Consider the following 23,381-nt stretch of genomic DNA (forward strand, 5'->3'; position numbering starts at 1 on the left):
GGATGGGCTACAAAGAACTCTTACAGTCCCAGAATCAGTTACCACCTAGGGTCTGCTGAGTCTCCTTGAGGGTGTGCTGCTGGTAGAGTATTATGTAAAGCAAAGCTTCTTTAACCTGCAAACACATCACCTGGGGAGCTTATTAACACTGCAGATTCTGGGACGCTGGAGTGGCTCATTTGGTTAAGCGCCTGCCTTGGGCTCAGGTCATGATCCTGGGGTCCTGAGATGGAACCCACAATTGGGCTCTCTGCTCAGTGGCAAGCCTGCTTCTTCCTCTCCCTCGGCCTGCAGCTCCCCCTGCATGCACTCTCTCTCCACCAGATAAATAAATAAAATCTTAAAAACAAAACAAGCAAACAAAAAGAACAAAAAACAAAAACTGCAGATTCCGATTCAGTAGGTTTTAGGATGGGGCCTGAGACTCTGCATTTCTCACAAGCTCCCATGTGATACTGCCCCTGCTGCTACTGATCCCTGGACCACGTTGTGAGGACAAGGCTATCCAAAAAGGTATCTGTTGCTATAGAGGGCAAACGAATTTGACTAGGTGGCCTGTCTTGCCATTGTATTCCTGACTTTTGAAAAGACAGAATTTACTTAAGAATATTTATAAACCATTTTATCAGGAAGTTCACAGCAATCAGAAAGCTTGATCTTACTCAAATACAGATCTGATACTGTCACTCCCCTGCTAAAGCCCTTTAGTGGCTTCCCCCTGCTTACCAGGTGGGGACCCTGACACATGAGCAATGCCTGTCGTGCTCTGGCTGTGGCTCATATGTCCCACGCATTGTGTCCTGCTTCCTCCAGCTTAGCATGCACATTCTGGTCTAGGCTGTACATCCTAGATCTGCGTATTTATAACAGCAAAGTCCCTGCAGAAGTGTCTTGAGGAAAGAGGCAGCTACTGTTAATACCAAGGACCTTTCACTTGACCCATATCCCAAGTTATTTTCTGCTGCAGAACCTCTGAAATGTTGTGGGGTTCTATGCCTAGAATCTCTTTCCTCTCCATTTTCCTGGCAGCTGCGAATCATCTTTCAGCTCAAATATTACTTCCTAGGAAGTCACCTTTGGTCATTCTGTAAGGTCCCACTGTAATTCCTTTTGTAACACTTTCCATAGTTTTTAAGTGAATGGTTAATGGACATAATTGAGTACTTAATGTCTGTCTCAGCTGCTACAAGTTCCAGAAGGGCAGGGATGAGTCACCATTGTATACTGGGGCTTGGTCTAGTCCCCCACACTTCAGACTGATACTAAGCGTATAGAACATGCTTCAAAAGCATCAATTGAATGAACAAATGGAAGCCAGTTAAATTTCCATGAAACTGTTCTGTTTCATTCATTTTTAAATGGAGGGCTAATATTGACCTTATACGTTCATTTTGAGGCTTAGGACAGTAAATATTTACAAAGTACCATTGTTTGGCACTTAGTAAGTACTTAGTTTGTATTCAGTTCTTTCCTTCTCTTATACTGGAAGCCTGGAAGAATATACCTGATGTATTTTTCTTCTCCCATCACTCCTCCTGTGGCCCAATTCAATGGTTTCTCCCTTAGCTTGTCAGTAACTCTGCCCTCTAAATGTACATTTAAACACCTTCTAGGAAGTGGGGCTTCTCCTTTGACACCTGTGTGTCTGAGAAGGTATTGCCCGAGCAGCTGTCAAGATGCTAGGGCATGAAGATGAGAACTGGGCCAAATTAATATTCCCAGGTTCTAAATATTACAACACTCTTTGAGAACCTTCACATGCGGATTGGGAGACTAGTAGCATGAATTTTGCTGTAATGCTTCTCCTACGTAGAATCAAATTTAATCTGGCTTGACAGTGGCTGAAATATTTTATATTCTATCTTTTGATGGCACCTAGAAAATGTCTAATTTAACTACAGGAACATGTGTCTTCTTTAGTAGTTAATGTGCTTCTAGTGTTAGCGTGCAAAATGATTGGGCATTATATTACAAGTGATACTATTATCATGAATTTATGTAGCATCTTTTTCCCCAACAACTCAAAGCGATTTAAAGTATTATTTCCTTTATGACCCTTGGATTATTAGGACCATTTTATAAATGATGAAATGTTGATAGAGAGAAATTGAATAAATTGCCCACTTGGTGTTTAAGAGGTCCTTGTTAGAAGAAAGAAGGGCCATTATTTGTGACAGTATATCTATTGTTTTTAAATGAATTCTAAAATAAAAAACTCAGACTTTGTGAAGGTATTATTCTTAGAAATAAGAAGCAATGTTCTTCTGAATTAATTTCTGAAAATGTTTGGTTACTTGGTTTTATAAGTATGTTTTCCATTTGACTAATATTTAATGGGCCTCAACTAGGTACAAGGCACTGTTATCTGGAGAATACAGTGATAAGTGTTACATGCCACATTGCGTTGTTATTTGGGGGAGTTAATTGCTGGGCGAAAATTGGAGAGGGCAGACCTTATAAAGTAAAGAAATAGAAAAAATTAGGTTAAGTTCAGCTGCTAATAAGTACCATGGAGTGCTTTTCTAAAACAGAGTGACTGAGGAAAGATTGACAGATTGGGTGATAGGCAGAGGCTGCCCTGAGGAGTGGACACAGACTTTACTTACAGGTTTTTTGGGAGTAGGTAGAGGATGTTTTTCAGTATTAGATATTTGAAATATATGTACACTTTCTTCCAATATTCTGGAATAGGAGCCAGCAAACCTTTTTACCAAGGGCCAGATAGTAAATATTTTAGGCTTTGTAGACTGTGGCATCTCTGTCACAACTACCAAACTCTACCACTGGGGCATACAAGAGGTTACAGGCCACCATAAGCGAAGGAGCTTGGCTTTATAGGGGAAGAACTAGTTTTCGTCAGCCATCTTAGGGTTCCTGATTGTATTTCAAAATTTAACTGACAAACACACATTAACAGGAGAAAAAGAGTAGAAATTTATTTAATTCAAGTTTTACATGACACAGGAGCCTTCATAAGGACATGAAGATCCAAAGAAACAATTTAACTGGGATATTTTTATGTCAGATTTGTTTAAGGAAGAGCAGACAGTCATGGAGAAACATGATAGGTCAAAGAGTATAAAGTAAATGTAGTAAGTTGGGGGAAGCTTAGCAAGACCTACTTGTTAGGATCCTTCATAGTGTCCTTGGACTTGGGAGATAAGGATGCTCCTATCCTCCCGGTATAGAGAGGGCACCTGTCACATGTAGATTTTATGAGCTGTTTCGGGAGCAAAGATCAGGGGGAAGGTCAGAGTGACCTTTCTGCTTCTGCTGTTTTCTCAGCCTCAAATAGTCAGTATGTTGAGTCTTATATTTGAGGTAGCATGTCTGATTCCCATCAGCTGTATTCCAATGAAGGTTTATTTACTCAAGCTGAAATTTGAATTGCACATAATTTTGTGTGTCACAAAGGATATCCTACTTCTGATTTTTTTTAACCATTTAAAAATGTGAAAACCATTCTTAGCTTGTGAGCTATACAAAAGCAGGCATTGGTCTAGATTTGTTGCCTGAGCTTGCCAACCCTTGTTCTAGAATATTGTGCGGCACCCAAGCTCCCACGGTGACTTCCTCACCTCTCTGCACTGTAGTCATTTGGAGAGGAGACCTGCATATAGCATTAGCATGGCACTTTTAACTTCTCTCCCAAGGTCTGGGTAGACATTTCCACTGGGGAGATAGGCTTGGTATCGCCTACAGAAGGAATTGCCCTTCAAAATAGCTTTAACTGGGTTTGACAATATATGGACATCTAGGGACCTTGTGTATCAGGGAGCTCAGAATTATCCCTTACTACCAAGGGCTGCCACCTACAGAATTGGACCAATTAGTCCACCTATGCTTAGAGGTCATCAGATCCTGCCCAAAGTATCAGGGTCTTTTCTTGGTGCAACTTGCTTAAAGGGCAATTACCCATTTAAGAGTGAAGAGTGATTAAAAAAAAAAAAGTGAAGAGTGATAAGATGTTAACAAGGCCAAACCTTACTTAAATAAACCAGGTGTTTATAACTTGGAGAAGAAAAGCCTAGAGGAGGCAGGAGAGCTAGCCTCATATGTTTTAAATATTCATGTGAGAAGAAAAAAAAGTAGGCTATCCAAGTAAGTTAAAAGGATATGGATTTTGGTTGTCACTCTGTCAGTCAGAAAACCTGAATTTTCATGCCTAATTGTACTTGAGGAAATTCTTTACAACTCTCTGCTTCTTTTCTTTATCTACTAAAGAGATAGAGTCGATTTCTCTAGTCCTTTCTGATAACAGTGTTCTATATGTTTCTTAAAAATGCCAGCTTGGTAACTTGAGCTGCCCAGCAGAGGGACGGGCTGCCTGGTTGGTAGTGGGAATCCTACCACTGAGAGTATTCAAAAAGAGGGAGGTCACAGTTGTCACAGATACTAGAGGACTTTTTATTCATTCACTCAACAAATGTTTACTCATTTGTTGACCAAATATTTACTGAATTCTCTGTAAGGTGCCTGCCAGCCATATAATTTCATTGTGTTTCTTAATCAGTTAGAACTTGGTATGTATCTGTGGGTTAAGAATCAGGTTTTGTTTTGTTTTGTTTTGTTTTGTTTAAAGATTTTTATTTATTTACTTATTTGACAGACAGAGATCACAAGTAGGCAGAGAGGCAGGCAGAGAGAGAGGAAGGGAAGCAGGCTCCCTGCTGAACAGAGAGCCCGATGCGGGGCTCGATCCCAGGACCCTGGGATCATGACCTGAGCCGAAGGCAGAGGCGTTAACCCACTGAGCCACCCAGGCACCACAAGAATCAGTTTTTGAAGACCTGTTTTGGCTGTGCTTTGTTATCCTTGCCAATGTCCAACTGGTAAGAATCCTTCTCTACTCCAAAATGATTCAGTTGAGTTAAAATTAAATTCAGTTTTGGTGACAGGATTTCTTTTCAAATTAGCAATCTCCTTACGCAGCGTAACCCTTTGTACTTCTACCTTGCTTCCTTTTTCCATTGGTACTGCTCACTTTCATTTGCAAACCTAAAGGGCTTGAAGTTAATTTAAGAGTGTATTTGTAAACATTAGTGCCAGGATTTCTAGATTCAGTTTTATAGAATAGTAGTCCTGCTAGATGTAATACTAAAAAGGATTTTATGGTAAAAAATGCTTAAAAAAAAACACTATATACTAAAATCCCTTCTTGGTGAGGCACAGGGCTCATGAATAATTAAAGGCTCTGAGAAATCCTACAGAAAACCAAAGTGTTTAATATTGAAGCTAGCACTTCCAGAACGTACGCACTGCTAACCATTAACATCCCATGAAATGCACTTTGGAGAAAGTCTTACCTTGTGAAAAGCATAGAGAAGAACTCTAGAAGATAGATAAAGATAAAACTCTTTTGCAGAGGTTTGCCTATCTACACTTACAAATTTGTAGATATTGCAAAATAATTTTTTAAATTTATTTATTTGTTAGAGCACAAGCGTGGGGTTGGGGTGTGGAAGGCAGAGGGAGAAGCAGGCTCCCCGCTGAGCAAGGAGCCTGAGTTGAAGGCAGGAGTTTAACCAACTAAGCCACATACGTGTCCCAATTCTGTGTGTTTAAAAATTATGTGGGCGATGCCCAGATGGCTCAGTCGGTTAAACGTCTGACTGACTTAGGTCATGATCTCAGGATCCTGGGATCGAGTCTCACATTGGGCTCCTTGCTCAGTGGGGAGCCTGCTTCTCCCTCTGCCTGCCTCTCCTTCTGCTTGTGCTCTCTCCCTCTCTCTCTATTTGATAAATAAATAAATAATAAATAAATAAAACACACAGAACTGCCTGTGCTTCTCATGTAAATATTATCAGTTTTCAAGGAGTTGGAGTCCATTGTCTAATTTTAAATCTCTAGTGAATGTAGCTATTCTTTTGATGACTTAGAGAGTACTTTCCTATTTTATTATTACATGTCAGCCTCTTTAAGATTTAGTTTCTTTACATGTTTAAAAAAAATGGAGGGGCACCTGGGTGGCTCATTGGGTTAGGCCACTGCCTTCAGCTCAGGTCATGATCTCAGGGTCCTGGGATCGAGTCCCGCATCGGGCTCTCTGCTCGGCGGGGAGCCTGCTTCCCTCTCTCTCTGCCTGCCTCTCTGTCTACTGTGATCTCTCTCTGTCAAATAAATAAATAAAATCTTAAAAAAATGGAGATAATATCCAATTTGTAGAGTTTTTGTGAGGATTTAAATAAATAGGTGAATGTATGCAAAACACTGAACCTAGAGCCAATGCCGTGGTGAATATTCAACGAAGACGTTTCTCCCATCTCTCTGCAATCGTAGCCCTGAATTTGGGACTGTGGATAATCAAAAGAGGTAGAAATCTGATGTTTAGTTTCCTTGGGTACTGAGGAAAATAGCACAGAATAAGTCAGACAAGCTTTAAATTGCTTAGAGCATTTTAGAACATAAAGCAGGAAGATAAGTCCCAGGAAAAACTTGGGAAAGAAGATCTCTGTAAAATAATAATTTTTTTTCTGGTCTTTGTAGTTTAAGACCCATTTCACAAGACTTTTTCTTTAAGATTTTGAGTTTTGCCAAAGGAAGAACAGTTTGAAGGGGGGGAAAAGTAATAATCAAGCCGTGTTTAATCAAAAACTTCTAAATAAATGGAAGGTCTTTGTATCTTTTGTTACCTTTTATACAACAGACTTCAAGCTAATATTCAGGTCAGGTTTCAATTTTCATTTTTGTTAATTTTCGTAGTGAATTAGGCTGTGACATTCAAATTTACTGCTTCTTTAAAGCAATTTTCATATGATAATCCACCCCTGTGGAGTGCATCTCGGGTATTAACTTACCGGCCTGGTGTTTTAGGTTTGGAGTCCTGGTTTTATATGCTCCATTTTCTCTTCCTGTACTTTCTCTCTAATACCTTTGTCTAAAGTGAGTCTTTGAGCCTCCTCCCTTTGGTTAGGGATGCTCGTTAGAGCCTGGTTAATTCAACAACCCTCAGCTCATGGCACTCTCTGCAACAACATTGCTGCCAAATCCATTTTAGTGACTCAGCAGGAGCTTGTCATTAACAGCATTTTTGTAGAAAGTAAAAATTAAGCCGTCTTGGAAAGCAAAGTGCTAAGTATACCACGTATGTGTAAATCTCTGGTAACAATAAACATAGTCTCCTGGTGGGTTTGTGGTGGAGCTGCTCGCCTGATACCACCCTTCCCTTGAAGCCCTAATGAGTTCGGTTCTCCATCATGTCTGCTGTGAAAAGGGCCCTTCAGTGTTACTGAAAAGGCAATCTGTTTTCAAATCTTATATTTGTTTATAGAATGTATAAGACATTTGATAGATAAAGGAGAGGCAGATGGAATTCAAAATAGCAGCTTTATTATTGGTAAAACCTGGGTCAGAAAATATGGCTTTAAATATGGCTTGCCTACACTGATCTCCAGAGTTAAGTTGATCCTTCTGTCCCTCCAACTGCTCTAGCTGCCCCCTACCACCAACAGAGCTGAAAGCCCTGGGATTCCCTTGCAATAGCAGAACCAGCCCTAATAGACCAACAGAGAGGAGAACAGACCAGGGAGTGCAACAGACCGGAGGTCCGGTGGGCCCCAAGCTCACCACTGAGAAGAGTCCCCACTCCTTCCTTACCTTGAGGTGTGGAGAAAGGCAGGAGTGTGACTCATATTAAAGGGGAAAACAATACGGAGTACAGGCCTTGGTTAGTTGTAGACCTGATGGGAAAATACCTCTTGGGTAAAATTATTGATTGAGGGAGATGAGGCTAAATGGCCAACATTTGTCCTAACAATGGATACTTTATGTAGATCTACAACTCATTGATTTTTATGTCTTTCATGACTGAAGATTCTATAAAAACACACCTGGAGGATTTTACATCAAATAAGCAAGAGTCTGGTCCAGAAGGCAGGGGGAAAGGAAAAGGAAAGGGCTAGACCTACATGTGGAGGACAAGGGAAGGGACTACCTTAAAAAGAAGGCAAAAATCATAGAACTCTAGCTGAGTCTTCTTGAAAGGAATGGGAGATAGAAGAATAAAAGAGAACACAGAGGAAAATTCCTGTAGTATGAGAAATTCACAGTCTAAGGAAAACCAAGGCTTGTGCATGAGCACCTCACAAAGGTACTGGTCTTCACCTGGTTTCCAGGGCACAGACCTTAGAAACATCTAAAGTCCGCTGAGGCTCACTCTTCATTCAGACCTTCTTAGACAGTGGGTGAAGTTCGACTTAGAAATTGCATTGGAATATTGGAGGTAATAGAAAATGGTAAGTCTGGATTTGTGAGGCATGGTTTATGGAGGACTTTAACCAACTGAGCCACCCAGGCACCTCTATGGAGGACTTTAAAAGGTAGCCAGTAGAGTTAGATTTAATGCGTATTCTGGGGATTTTTTTGATTAAACTAAAAGGTAAAAACAAACACAAACGAACAAAAAAACCCTAAACTGTAATTAATAGTATCGGGAAAAGGGAAGGCATGCAGTTGGAAAAAATATATATATATATATATCAACATTTGAGAGGCACCAGGGGGCCAACTCAGAACAGCATACAACTCTTGATCTCAGGGTTGTGAGTTTGAGGCCCATGTAGGGTGTAAAGATTATTTAAATAAATAAATAAATAAATAAAACTGTAAAAAAAAATCAACATTTGATTCACTAAAAAAAATCAACATTTGATTCATTGTGGAAATGGAGTTAAGGGGAGAGACATATTTAATTTATAATATCTTACAATTCAGAGAAGGAGTACAAATTTCTAAGGCAAGGAACCTGGAGATGAAAAGACAATGGTAGGGTATTAGTTAGAAATAGAGACTACCGCAAGGAGCATGAAAGGGACAGGTTAGATCTAGAGGTGATAAATTTACAAACTTCTTCACAAAAGTGGTATTCGAAATCAAAAGATAGCAGAATAGCTGAGCTAGGTGTGAAGCAGGAAGGTTCAATGAAGGCTAAGGCCAAGGTTCTGGGGGAGCCTCCACGGGCTGATGCCACTTCTCCCTCACTACTGTTTCTATAAATAGTTTTATTTACAGCCTTGACCCTGCATTCGCATAGTATCTATGACTGGTTGTATGTTATGACAGCAGAGTTGAGCAGCTGAGACAGAGACCAAATGGCTTGCAAAACCTCAAATATTTACCATCTGGTCCTTTATAGAAAAAGCTTGCCAACCTGGTTCAAGAGGATCAAAGAGAAAGAGCTATAGAAAAGATGAGGCACCATGAGACCAGGAGAGCATAGCCATGAGGAAGTCAAGAGAGAAGAGGGTTTCCAAGGAGAAGGTAACTAGAAAAGATACAGTATTATGAGGAGGATGAAATTGGGGGGAAAAAAACCTTTGAATATTGTGATAAGGAGGTAAATGTCATCTCAAAAAAATCCAATTTTGAGATGGACCAAAACCCAACAAAAAATACTCAACAGATTTCTTTCTCTTTCTCCCTTCTGCTTTTTTTGTTTCCTTTGTTGGGATGAAAACCTTAGCTCCAGGTCCTGGGAAGGTGGCTCTAGACAAGTTGCACATTCAGAGAAAGTCTAATAGTAATGACATGGACTAAGATAGTGTGTGTGGAATTGTAGAATGTTCTCAGAAGTTGAAGATGTTGCATGAAGACAGCAAATTACCACAGGCCGAATGTCTGGTTTGGACCGAGTACTCCTCATTCAGAGGTTCCTGTAAAAAAAAAAAAAAAAAAAAATGGCAAAGCAGACTTTGAGATGTTGGAGATTCTATTTTAATGTAAACAGCACAGGCAAATCCTTACTCCCTTTGTGATCTTGGGGCAAGTCACTTCATTTGTTTCAACTTCACTGTGTTGTTCTGACGATCCTGTAAAACTGGGATCATCGGCACTCGTTCTGTGGTGTACTGTGAAGATGACACGAGGTCTGTACAGCAGTTCATGTGATGTTTGGCATACAGAAAGTACTTTGTGAATAGTAGCTTTGCTTTCAGAGCTGGTATAAACCTCTTTTTCTAAACTCAGATATAAAAGACCTATCAAAATCCCCTATTGTCTGCAAATCAGTGTTATGAAAATTCTGGGTCCCATCCTTCCAGGCTGGCAGAACACTTAATGCCCTTCTTAGGGCTCATACCCCAGTCCCAGGGTGGTGCTGAGGTCCCTGTGAGGCTTTATTGGTCATCAGTTACCCAGGCACCTCGTTCATTTGCAGTTGTCAGGTGGGGCTTGGGATCTCCAAGGAGACCGAGAAGCTGTGTCAGGATGCTGGCTTCCCTCAGGGCCCCACACTGACCAGCCTCTCTGGCCACTGCTACCTGCCGACCCAGGGGCTTTGCTTTCCAGTCCCAGAGCATCTCCTCTTTCAGAAGACACACACTATTCTACTTTGGTATCATGCAGTGGTGCCAATATTTTACTTTTTCGGCCTGCAAAAAAATGGCTATTTCACATAGTTCAAATAATGATTTGAAAGGTTTAGTTTTCTTTCCTTCCTTTTTCTTTCTTTCTTTCTTTCTTTTTTTTTTTTTAAATCTAGGAAGGCAACTGACTTCAATGTCTATTTGTGCTTTATCAATAGCAAAACCCTCTGTGGCAAGGAAACAGAAACAGACTACTTTATTTCAGGGCAAAGGAAAACAGAGAAAAATTTAAAAATAATCATATTTCATTGAAGCATCTTGACACGTTTATATGGTAATAACAATAATGATTATTTTTATTGTAATTATTGCTCATATCCCACCCCCTTTCTCCAACTGTATCCTCTCTGCACGGTTCACTTCACGGAGCCTATAGATTATTCATGCTGTGTTGATTGACTAGCTTTGTCTCCCACCTCCTGCACACCTGGCACACTTCAGCTGTGTCACCCTGCCGGCAGCTACCTGCCTGCTCGTCATTCCACTAACCCTTCTGTGTTGCTGGGAAGTACCCGCTCCTCAGACCTGTCACGCTGATAAACTTCTACTCCTTAAAGACTGAACCGATACAGGCTCTCCTCTGTGTTCTCTGAAAAAATTTAAAGCATCATCTTCTATATTTTTGCAGTGCCTTATTCTCAAGCCATTTAGACTTAAGGTGATTGAATAAGTTGTCAGCTAAACTCAGACACTTAAGAGAAGTTGCTAGCAGTAATTATGCCGGAACAACAGACATAAACCAGGAGCGCCCAGAGAAAACCAGAGTGTATGGTCACCCTACTTCTCCTTACCTTGCAGTCCCCCCTCTCCTTCCCTCCACAAACATATACATCTACACGGTCAGTAACTCCCTGGAAGGCATAGGCCTCAGCATCAAGATAATATGACAGCTGACTCATTAACTGATTAATTAAACCATGGGGATTTTGTTGGAGGAGAACATTCTAGACTAGTGAAATAGCATAAATGAACAAAAGGAGATGGGAGGGAACATTTATGAGGAAGAGCAAGTAAACCAATATGTGTGGAACAGATATTTGGGGATTGGAATATAATTGGGGAAAAATATTGTGCCAACTCTTTGTTGTCAGGCTAAGGAATTTCAGGGGAAGGTTTACACATGGGGGAATGACAGAAAGGATAGCTGACAGTTGTATGTCAGAGGAATTTGAGGGAGAGAATGACAGAGAACTGCTGAAACTTTTTGAATAAAAAAGATGGAAATATGAATGCCTAGATGAGGACTCTCTGTCTTTTAACCTTTTATGCTTTAGACTGCCAGCACTAGAAACACAAATTAGCCTGGTTAACAATTTAGGGGAATGTATCAGCTCAGTTAACACAAATACCTAGGCATTGCTGGATCCAGGTTTTCAGGGTCATATCATATCATCAGGGATAGTCTATCTCTTGGTTCTACTTCTTACTGTGTTGCATTCATTCTCAGTCAGGTCCTCCCCAGAATCCCCATCAGTAACTTCCAGTCTACTTTCTACCACCTTAGCAACTCCGTGGAGATGGAATGCCACTTCACCAATAGGCCTAGCAAAAATTCAGAGGAGGGTTCTCTAGATCCTGAAAATCAAATCACAGAGGTAAAATTATCCACAGGAAATATAAAAGTCATAAGCTTTCAAATGAGCATGGAGAAGAACTGTACTCATTCCAAAATGATGTAGATTCTATTTATTCAAGATACTTAAAATATAAGACACAAGATATGTTTATTTATTTGCTCCACTTTAATTCCAGCATAGTTAACATACAGTGTTATATGTTTTCTGATATTGGCATATCATGCTAATAGTCCAAACAAAATATAAATTATTATTTCACCTTTCCAGTCCACCCTATAAATACAATCGTGTAGGGACTTATGATTACTTGTCTTTGAGGAAGTCATAATGGAGCCAGATGAGGGCTGAAAAGGGCAATTAAGGTGGCTCTGTCTTTGTGGGAATTCCTTAAATAGTTTTACTAAGGAACCAATTGGTAAATCGCCGTGACAGAATCTATGGGTAAATCGCCATGACAGAAACATTTATAAATTTATTGTAGATTTATTTGTAAATTTATTTGTAAACATTTGTAAACCTATTTTATTTATTTGTAAAACTATAGCATAATTCTGGGAAGATTGTAACTGAATTTTCATGAAATGTGTGTTCTGAATAAAGGGTACAATAATGTTCAGAACACAAATCCAAAAGAGAGATACAGATTGAACTGGATTTACACAGGTTTTGGAAAACAAAAGAATATGTGTAGAATAATTCTATTTGGTGATCAAGTTATATATACATATATTCATTTATGTATATCTGTATTTAATATAAATGAAACACTGCATCACAGGCTATCACTTGTTGATGGGTTTTGGCACAATTTTAATTTTCTTAGTTGTCTTTTTTTGTTCGTTTTCTAATTTCTAGAATGAATGTATATTAATTTTTAATGACAAAAGGAATAAAAATTTTTAAGAGAAAGAGAATTTTGACCTAAAGGTAAGCTAGCTTTGCCTTTTGAAATGATGTCATCGTGGCCCTTCTCAAAATTTCCCCCCTACAGATAGCATAAGTATCTCAACAACAATATTGAGTTGGGTAGGACACTACTCTGAAAGAATGTGTCATTTCTCTTATATGTAAATATTAATCAAATACAGCTTTACTGCTTTATGCTTGGGTAAGTGATAAGTATTTATTTATTTTTGAGAGAGAGACAGGGAGAGGGAGAGAGAATCTTTTTGGTTTTTTTAAAGATTTTATTTATTTATTTGACAGACAGAGATCACAAGTAGGCAGAGAGGCAGGCAAAGAGAGAGGAGGTGGGGAAGCAGGCTCCCTGCCAAGCAGAGAGCACGATGCAGGGCTTGGGACCCTGGGATCACGACCCAAGCCGAAGGCAGAGGCTTTAACCTACTGAGCCACCCAGGTGCCCCAGGGAGAGAGAATCTTAAGTAGGCTCCACACTCAGTGCAGAGCCTGATGAGAGGCCCAGTCTCACTACCCAGAGATCATGACCTGAGCCAAAATCAAGAGTCGGACACTTAACTGACTGAGTCACTCAGGTGCCCCAAGTGATAAGAATTTACTCACATTCACTGATACCTATCTTACTAAATCCGTTTTTTTTTTTCCAAGAACGTATCTTTCAAGAACAAGCTTGTGATACAGACAATAGTCTGAATCAAGAATCCAGCTTGATAGAAACCATCTTTAAAGTACTGTACCGTTGCAATTTTTCTCCACAAACATTTGGAAATGTTTTTGTGAACTACATGGAAGAAGAACAATTATGGGACTTTCTTTATAATATCCCAGGTATGAGAAATTTACTATTTGCAGAAGAAGTGTTTTATAGATAATTCAATAAAACTTTAAAGATGTTTTGAAGATTTTATTGATGTCACATTTGCTGAGTCTGTTGTAAAAGTTTCTCTTACATTTGTTTTTCAGTATAAACATTTCTTTGAGAATCATTAACCGTTAGGTCCTATCAACATATAGTATACCTGGGACAAGATGAAGGGAAGATTGGGGTGAGGGGGAATTATGTAATACAGATTTTCTTTTTAAATTATTATTAGAAAGTGTCCTCACAAAATTTTAATATTTGCCATAGATTAAGTTTTGCTATTGAACATAAAATATTTTTAAAAAATATTTTGTGATTCTTAGATGTGTTTATTCAACAGATAGGCAAAACCACTGGTCAATTTTCTTTAAATGTGAAAGGCATGTCTCTACAAAGCCAGTACGTTCTGTTGTTCCTTTGGGGACCATATGTTTTTCCATTTGTATTGTTCTTCTGCCTACAACTAGAATGGATGATAAAGCCAGAGCAGGTTGCGTTTCTGAATAGAAAGTGTTCCTGGGTTTCCCTATCTTCTGGGCCAGGTGGAAAGGTGCTTACATTATTTTATACTTAATATCCTGACTTTAGTTCTACATAATATCTTGGGAAAACAAAGAATGAAAACTTAGTAGTTAGTCCATTAACTATTTACATCATTTACATTTGGCTGTCGGCCTATAAACTGTTTTATATACTGTTTTGGAAACTGCATTTCCATAAATTATTTCCTGGGACCCATATAAAAAATCTAACTTGTTCATATTCATGGTTTTGTTCTTCCTGGACTTTTTCACTATCCTCTAGACGTTACTTGAGTATCTTTTTAGCTAGTTTAAAGTCATTATGTTACATCTTCTCTTCGTCATTATCCCTGAAAAATAGCAATAGATAACTTTTTGTAATGATTTTAAAAACCTGAATCTATTACTTAATGGCTGTGTAATAATTATCTCCTTTTAAAGTTTTATCTCCTAGTTTCCATGTATTTCTTATGGCTACCTCTTTACCCAAAGGAGGGACAGTTTTCAGGTTAGAAAGACTTAGTTACTTCTGATGTAGACTTTATGGAAATGAAAGAAAAATAACCTTGAAAGCTCTTCCACCCCTATTGTTTTTAGTTATTCAGGTAAACTGAGAGCCGAATTCTCTCCTAGGAATAAAAAGAATTGGTGACCCACATGCTTCAACCATTATTTATTCTTCATCTCTTAAGCTCTTGAACCATTTTGATTCTTAGCACAAAACTGTACTAAAAATGACCTAGAAGATACCAGTGGCCTTTAGGTGCTGCCCCCAGAAAGCAAAAATGCTACTCATTCCTAGTTAGTCTTCTTTTCATCTACACTTTGAGCAAACCCTTCTCCACAAGGTCAGACAAGTCTCTTAAAACAGGTATGACACTTATTAATAAGTCCAAACTGTGTGGGGTATTTCAAAGGATCAGAAATTCAAATTTGTGAAGTGTCCTTGATCTTTGTTTAAATTGTTTCTTTGTAAATATTAAGTATTCTCTGGATCTTAAAATATTTTCTGGAACTGAGACCCTACAGCAGTCATGAGGGACTCAACTTTTGTACACTTATGTATAAGATATACACATAAGTGAATACTTATAGGTATTATTTCAAACTTTCTGTTAGATGAGCTATGAGTAAGAAAAATTAAAGTTTTTCTGTGAAGTATCCACCATTTATTCTCTACAAAACCTGGACCATCACTGAGTATTTTGTGAGACTCCTGGAGCTGACTCTCCACGGAGAACAGAGCCCAGTGCGGGGCTCCACAGGGACTTGATCCTAGAGGACTCTGAGGTTAGGACCTGAGCTGAAATCAAGAGTCACTCAACAGACTGAGCCACCCAGGCATCCCAGCAGGATGGTGGTTTTAACAATGGATTGAGTCATGTGAGAAATATCACCTCAGGGCACCTGACTGACTCACAAAAGCATGCAACTCTTGACCTCAGTGTTGTGAATTTGAGCACCACTTGGGTGTAGAGATTATTTAAGTAAGTAAAAGTTAAAAAAAAAGAAGAAGAAAGAAAAAGAAAGAAATATCACCTCAAAATTTGAGGGAAAAAACATATAAGTACTTTTCTGTATTGATTCAAGTAATTATCCCAAGACTTGCTGTCATATTAAAAAACAAGTAAAATTTTATTGCACTTATCACACAAGTAATATATAGTCATGGTGGGTAATATATATAATCAGAAAGAATGCCGAATGGCTGACAAAAGGACAGAAGGGAGGGAGGATATGAAAGAAGCAAAAGTAAACAGAGAAAAGGGAAGGAAGAGGAAAATATCTGAAATCCCATCTGTCACTGAACCTCATTATTAACGTTGTGGAGTATATCCTTTAACTCGTGTGTGTGTGTGTGTGTGTGTGTGTGTGTGTGTGTGTGTTTAAAATAAATAGCATGTCATGCTTTTCCTAACCTGCCTTTATTTATTTTTTTAATGAATAATATATGGGTTTGTTGTGTAGATGTAGGTATTTAAACAAATAACCAATTATTGGACATTCAGATTATTTTCAATTTTCTTTTATATCTTTTACATGATTATAATTAATTTCTTAGGGTGAAGTCCTAGAGACAGAATTAAGTGGGTTAGCAGGTAAGTAAAATGTTAAAGTGTTGATACTGTTGCCAAGTTGTCATCTAAGAAGGTCATACCATTTATATTCCTACCATTAGAGTTCCAAACCACAAGCAGATATTGTTATTCACTGTTATTTTAATTGCTGTTTTCTTTAATACTAAGAAGAAACTTTTTTCCCCAAATGTTTATGGACTGCTTATTAATTATTTTATTTCAAGGTTAAAAGAAGCTCTCCTTTTCTATAGCTTTGAATTAGATTACTGAGAAACTGAATTCCCAGTTGAATAACACACAAAATATTGCCAGGTTCTGCTAACTATAATATGCTGTCTGATTTTAAAGTCTCAATGTGCATGGAGTCCGAGCTAGAGGTCATCCGATGCTTGAGATTGGCACTGACCGATGCTGTCAAGGACATTGTACAGCAGATAATATTTGTGATGAGCTCTGGGAGGAACTATGAGACCAACTTCAACAAGCACAGTGTTCCTGATTGTTTGCGTGAGAGCATTCCCAAGGAATGGAATTATATTCCACAAGAAACTAAAAGGAAGGAATCAAGCAAAGGTATCTTTCTTTCTCTTTCTTTCTTTCTTTCTTTCTTTCTTTCTTTCTTTCTTTCTTTCTTTCTTTCTTTCTTCCTTTCTTTCTTCCAAGGAATGGAATTATATTCCACAAGAAACTAAAAGGAAGGAATCAAGCAAAGGTATCTTTCTTTCTCTTTCTTTTTCTTTCTTTCTTTCTTTCTTTCTTTCTTTCTTTCTTTCTTTCTTTCTTTCTTTCTTTCTTTTCTTTCTTTCTTTCTTAAACATATCTGTGAGGACAATTTTCCAGGATTTGAACTCAAGTAAAATTCTAAAAATTTTAAGATTTGTAAGCTGTATTAGTCCCTTTTCCACCGTATCTATATATTTGGGACCTATAAATTTTCTTTCTTTCTTTCTTTCTTTCTTTCTTTTTTTTTTTACTGTGAGCCTTATGACCAAGGAAACTAGAAATGAAAATGACTCAAATGGTTATCATCTTTAACTACCAAATCAGAATTTTCTGTGATATGTTATGATAATATTTATATTCATGGATTATTCAATGATTGTGAGTAACCTTAAATCTACTAAGTAATCTAAAATTTATACTTTCAAGAATATTGCTCTGATGTTCAATGTAATATTTTTCCTCAAAGTTTTTTCCACTGCAGCCACCAATTACTACTTTCTTTTCTCTTGTTAACAGACCTACTTGTGTAGCATTTAGGTAAAAAAATAGTACCCCATTTAGTAACTACATGTTTTGACAGAGTATTTTCCCCCAATATCTACAGTTCTGAATCTAGTGCATTGTTCCTATTAGGGCCTATGCCTATAAGTATATTTTAGAACCATCAGTTCACATTACTCTTTTCTTTAATTTTTTTAAAGATTTATTTATTGGGACACTGGATGACTCAGTTACTTAAGCGTCTGCCTTCAGCTCAGGTGATGATCCTAGGACCTGGGATCCAGTCCCTAATTGGGCTCCCCGCTCACGGGTGAGCCTGCTCCTCCCTCTCCCTCTCCTGCTGTGCTCTCTCACTCTCTGTCAAATAAATAAATAAAATCTTTAAAAAAAAAAAGATTTAATTTATTTATTTTAGAGAGTGGGGAGGTGGAGCAGAGGGAGAGAATCCTCAAGGAGACTCCCTGCTGAGCGGGACCTGGGGCTCGATCTCAGAACCCTGAGATCATGGCCTGATCTGAAACCAAGAGTCAGATGCTCAATGGACTAAACCACCCAAGTGCCCCTCATTTATTTTATTAAGACCTCTCCTCTTACACGGTTTCTTTGTACCTATGTGTTTCTGTGTTAAGATTCCTTTGAATGTATATTATATAACCATGTTAATGAATCTTCTTTAGGATTTTTTAAATAATACTTTTTCCTTTGTATTTATCTTTAAAGAAGAATATTTTTCATTAATTTAAGGAAACTCAATGGTAAAATATTCTAACTGAACCTACTAAAGTCAATCGAAGGGACTAGTCTTTCATTCTTCTCCATGGAGATCCTAACTAATGTGGCTTTTATCCAACAACCTTATATTACCAACTCAAATCAATTATCTATCTGTGACCTTTCACAGTAATACTTTAATTCTGTCCAAGCCCTATTAAACTGCCTTTGAATCTAGTAAAGCCATTTAATTGAGATTGGAAAATGTCAGCTTTTCATTACTTAAGTTCTTCCTTGTCTGAGTTGTTGCCATCTCTCCTCCATTCTAGCTTTTAGATATATCATAGATTTTGAGCAATTCAGGAGGCATAATCTATAGCTAACTTTTGTTGCATGAGTAGCACTATTTTGTTTGTGGCTTTCAAGTCATTCCATTCATGAAAAATTTTGCTTTGTACAGGTGTTCTAGAATTCTTCCATAATCTTTCAAAGAACCTCAGGTTCAAAAAATGTGCATATGCTAATGAAAGAGTAGGCTTTCCTGGTCATCACCTCCCCATAATGGCCTCACAGACCAAGGGAGAGTTGCAGTGACAATCTTCATATGAAATTTTAGTAAAGTTTCATTTCTTCCTTTCTTCTCATTTATCAAAGAATTATCTTGTACATCCCCGGGGTGTTTGCACCCATTTAGAACCAGTTACTAGTCTTTGAGCACCAAGAGGAGGTATCTACTTTAGAGTTTATAGTTAACCTCAACTGAAATGCTTGGCATATAGTGGTAACTCACTTAATAAATATCAATTGAACAGGGAAGGGACGTAATGTCTTGCCTATAAATATTTTATGTTTTGCATACGGTGGTGGTGATAAAGGTTGAACACTGTCAGTCTAACAGAGGGTAGAGAGATAGAGAACCATGGTATTCTCCTATTGTCATATCCACCTGGAGTGTGCAAAATGGTTTATGCAGTCACTTTCCTCCATTATTTTCTTTGTCTGTATTTATAATGTAAAAATGATGATGATCTGATCAGATTTGGTTAAAAAAAAGACTTTAGAAAAGGAAATATATGGGAAAACCATTTGAAATATGACTTCCCATACATTATTGTTAAACAAGAATCCCTCTTAGGTACATATCGTGCCTTGAGATACTAGCTAAAGGTGGTTGGAAATCATCTTGATTAGCAAAAGATTTCAAAACTAAGTATCCAAAACATGAAGACAAACTTCTGTAATTGTTTTCAAGGATGTTTTAAGTCAAGTGATAGTTAATGGAGTACTTTACAGTATTTGTCTAAGCAATGATAAATGATTAGAGTCATTTTTTTGTTTTTGGTGGTGGTTTGTTTTTTTGGTTTTTTTTTTTTTAGATTCTAACTTATTAAAAGACAAATAGTCACTAGCTTAAGGGAATATTTGTCCTTCCTGAAACGGTGAAAATGAGAGAACATGGAAAACACTCTGGTGACAAACTGAAATGCATTTTTGTATTACTTTGTCAGTAAATACTGTTACATAGAAATAGTGAGGATTTAAGGAAATAAATATGACAATAAATCATACAATGTAAGAGATTTACCAAAGAGTTGAATGAAAGTTCAGATGCTTTTGCTACAGCTCTGCTTAGGTATTTGCTCCCTTATGTTTCAAAGAACAGATATACCCAAAGTAGTTGTTTTGTTTCATTGACAGCTATTTCTTTTAAAGATTTTATTTATTTAAATAAATAAATAAAGAGGGAGAGAGAGAGAGCTCATAAGCAGGGGAACAGCAGGCAGAGGGAGAAGCTGACTCCCATCGAGTGGGGAGCCTGATGCAGAGCTTGATCCCAGGACCCTGAAATCATGACCTGACCCGGAGGCAGCTGCTGATCTGACTGAGCCACCCAGGCATCCCTCATTGACAGCAATTAAATGAAAGATATACCAGAGAAATTTTTGTGGCTGTATATTACTTTTTACTTATTTTAGGTTTTTGAGTTTTTATTTTTAAGTAATCTCTAATACCCTTTGTAGGGCTGGAACTTACAACACCAAGATTAAGAGTTGCATTAGGCCAGCCAGCTAGCCTCCCCAATATATTATTAATTTTTAAGATTTTATTATTTATTTATTTGACAGAGAGAGATCACAAGTAGGCAGAGAGGCAGGCAGAGAGAGAGAGGAGGAAGCAGGCTCTCCCCACTGAGTAGAGAGCCCGATGCGGAGCTTGATCCCAGAACCCTGGGATCGTGACCCGAGCCGAAGGCAGAAGCTTTCACCCCCTAAGCCACCGCATCGGGCTCTCTACTCAGTGGGGAGAGCCTGCTTCCTCCTCTCTCTCTCTGCCTGCCTCTCTGCCTACTTGTGATCTCTCTCTGTCAAATAAATAAATAAAATCTTTTAAAAATAAATAAATAAATGAAAAGAATGCTTTATGGGGGAACTGTTGGAGTAATTATTTTAAATGAGTGGATTCTGGAGAGGAAAGAGAAAAAAATGTATTCATGATATCATTTGCATGCAGATTGTTGGGAGAGAAACTGATGGCAGAAATATACAAAATGGTATCAGAAGTTATTAAGATAGTTCATTTTATAAAAACCAGAAATATTTTTATAAAAAGCAGTATCACCAATAAAAATATCCTATCTACATACTTCAGAACCTAGAAATAGAATTTTCTAACATAACTGAAAATATTCCAAATAAGAGTTTCAGTGATTCCTGAATGTGTTTCTTAAAAATACAAAAATGAAATATTTTTCTATTTGTTTTCAAGAATAACCATTGACATTATGATTAATGAATGTTTAGCAGTCAATGTCACCAACAGCTTTTGCCTATTTGATGATTGATATTGAAAAGCAAGTGCCATGATTTCACAAGCACAGTTATTGATACACTTGTTACAGTGTGGATCTACGTTGGTTCATGTAGTAGATTTTTCACCTAAGAGAGCCAGTAAAATCAAGTAGGGAAACAAACCAAACTTAGAACCTGCCCTTTGAATCACTGTATCAAAATGTTAAGCCCAGATTTTAAAAATAATAAAGCATATTAAATGACATTATCCTCAGTCAAGAAATTATTATGGACATCTTATACCATTAATAAATAACATTTTAAAAATGACTTTAAGATATTATTTTGTCTTTACTTTATTCATTGTAAATTTCCTTTCTGCATGTTTTATAATCACAAAATATATTATTAACAACCAGTGGTTCTTGTCTAGGAAGAAAGAAATGATTAATACATAAATATTCATATCACATTGCATCCATCCTAAGACATACATTTTTTCACACTTTGTCAGCTCTGAAATTGGCCCTTCTAACATGTAACATATATATGCCTTAGATAGAAGCCAGAATATTTAAATAAGGACAGAAGAATTAATGTGTGGCATTCTTAAAAGATCCCTTCCTGGAGTATTGTTAACATCATCACAGACTCCCACAGAATCCCTATGATTTGGGTTTATTCATTTGTCATTAGTCTAAAGGTTCTGATTGGAATCGGCCTTAAGCTTTAATAAGGTATGGGGATCTGAGTATCTGGAGTCCTCAGATTTTCTAAAATATCAGTAGAAGTGCAGGTGTGAAGAGAATTGGTAATCTTTATCTGATATCTTCTTAGATTGTCAAATGTTTCCTTGGTATCTGCAGTTAAACCCTCTTTTGAATAAACAGAACACAAGATAAAATCTTTTAAGTCAACACCTGCGAGTAGAATAGGGAGTAAATGACACAAACATGTGAAGAACAATAAACATTTAAAATCATTTAAGAACACAGGGAAGAGTGGTCACAAAGGAGTTTCTTAATTTGTTTTATCTCTATTTCAAGCTTACTCATTTGGATAAAAAGAAAACATTTATCAGGGAACTATTCTTTACCAAGTACTGAATTAGCTGTTCTCGAATCTATTATTTTACTGAACACAATAATCTTACGAGATCTTTCAAATATATGTTGGGCCCACTTTAACAGACTTATGAAGATGGTTCCAGTTCATTTTTAACATGATTCTTAAGTTGTCATGAATTTCTGTGGAGTCACCAGACAAGACATGTTTTCCAAGAGCTTTGTAATTTTTTAGAGCTGAGTGACTTCTTTAAATGTCACAAATATCTTGAAAAATCTTTCACATTGTTTTAGTATTTTTGTTTAGCAAAAGCAGTAAAGAATGTTTTACTGAAGAACTCAAAGCTACCTTCTTTTAGCTTGTCACTCAATTTAATTTTTCAAATGCTGTTATGTATATAGTGGATTAAAACACTGCGCCTCGCTTTGTGGGATAATCAAAGATCGATGAGGTGGTTTTCCATGCTCTTGAGGAGCTTTTTGTCTGTTTGAAAAGACAACTTATGAAGACATAAATAACATAAACGATAATAGATGATAATGCAAAAGGTGACAGCATGGCATTATTACAGACCTAATTACCAAAGTGGTCATGCAGATAGGACATTCAAATAAATTCGTAGGAGGAGAGGACTTTGAACCAAGAGTTGAAAAAAATGGGTGACCCATGGAAACAGAGGGCATTCCATGTGAGAGTAATGAGATATGCAGAAGTCTAAAAGCAGCGAGGATAAAAATAAAGATAAGGTTTACAGAAACTGGCTGAGGCCGGACTGTGGAATGTTTTGACAGCAACACTCCAGAGACTGATCTCATAACACTGGGAGCAGCTCAAACAACCATGGCTGAGAAATTAGATAACACACTTTATGGTATGTTAATTTGGCTTCATGACACAAGAGAGAGGCTGGGCATGGTCCAGAGCAGGGAGATGAGTTAGGAGAGCAATGCAGCAGTCCAGGTACCTTTTGTAAGGAGGGTTTTCCATAGATCAGTAGCCATGTTTCACAGTGAGGTGAAACTGTATGTCAGAGATGAAGGGGAAGGAGGATTTATCAATGTGGTTTCTGGAATGAAAGATCAAGACTACTTTAAAGATTTTAAAAGAAGGAAGAATTGAAGGGATGGGGGACAGAGAGGGGGAAAGGAGGGTTAGCAAGGCCAAGCTAGTTTGGGAGGACAACAATTAATTTGATCTTAATTATAATGAGTTAATGATTATTAGAACAGAGAACTGAAATGTCCAGTAGGAAGCTGTAGTTGTAGGATTGTT

General features: G+C 37.7%; 1 protein-coding gene across 1 annotated transcript in view; it reads left to right on the forward strand.

Moving 5' to 3' along the window:
- KIAA0825 (KIAA0825 ortholog) overlaps positions 1-23,381 on the forward strand; it is a 406,891-nt gene that overhangs the window by 167,820 nt on the left and 215,690 nt on the right. The window contains exons 15-16 of the mRNA XM_032335741.1: positions 13,508-13,687; positions 16,669-16,893. Of these exons, the coding sequence (XP_032191632.1) occupies positions 13,508-13,687; positions 16,669-16,893 (405 nt within the window). The remainder of the gene's footprint in view (positions 1-13,507; positions 13,688-16,668; positions 16,894-23,381) is intronic.

This window comes from Mustela erminea, chromosome 3 (assembly GCF_009829155.1).
Source record: "Mustela erminea isolate mMusErm1 chromosome 3, mMusErm1.Pri, whole genome shotgun sequence".
Taxonomy (NCBI): Eukaryota; Metazoa; Chordata; class Mammalia; order Carnivora; family Mustelidae; genus Mustela; species Mustela erminea.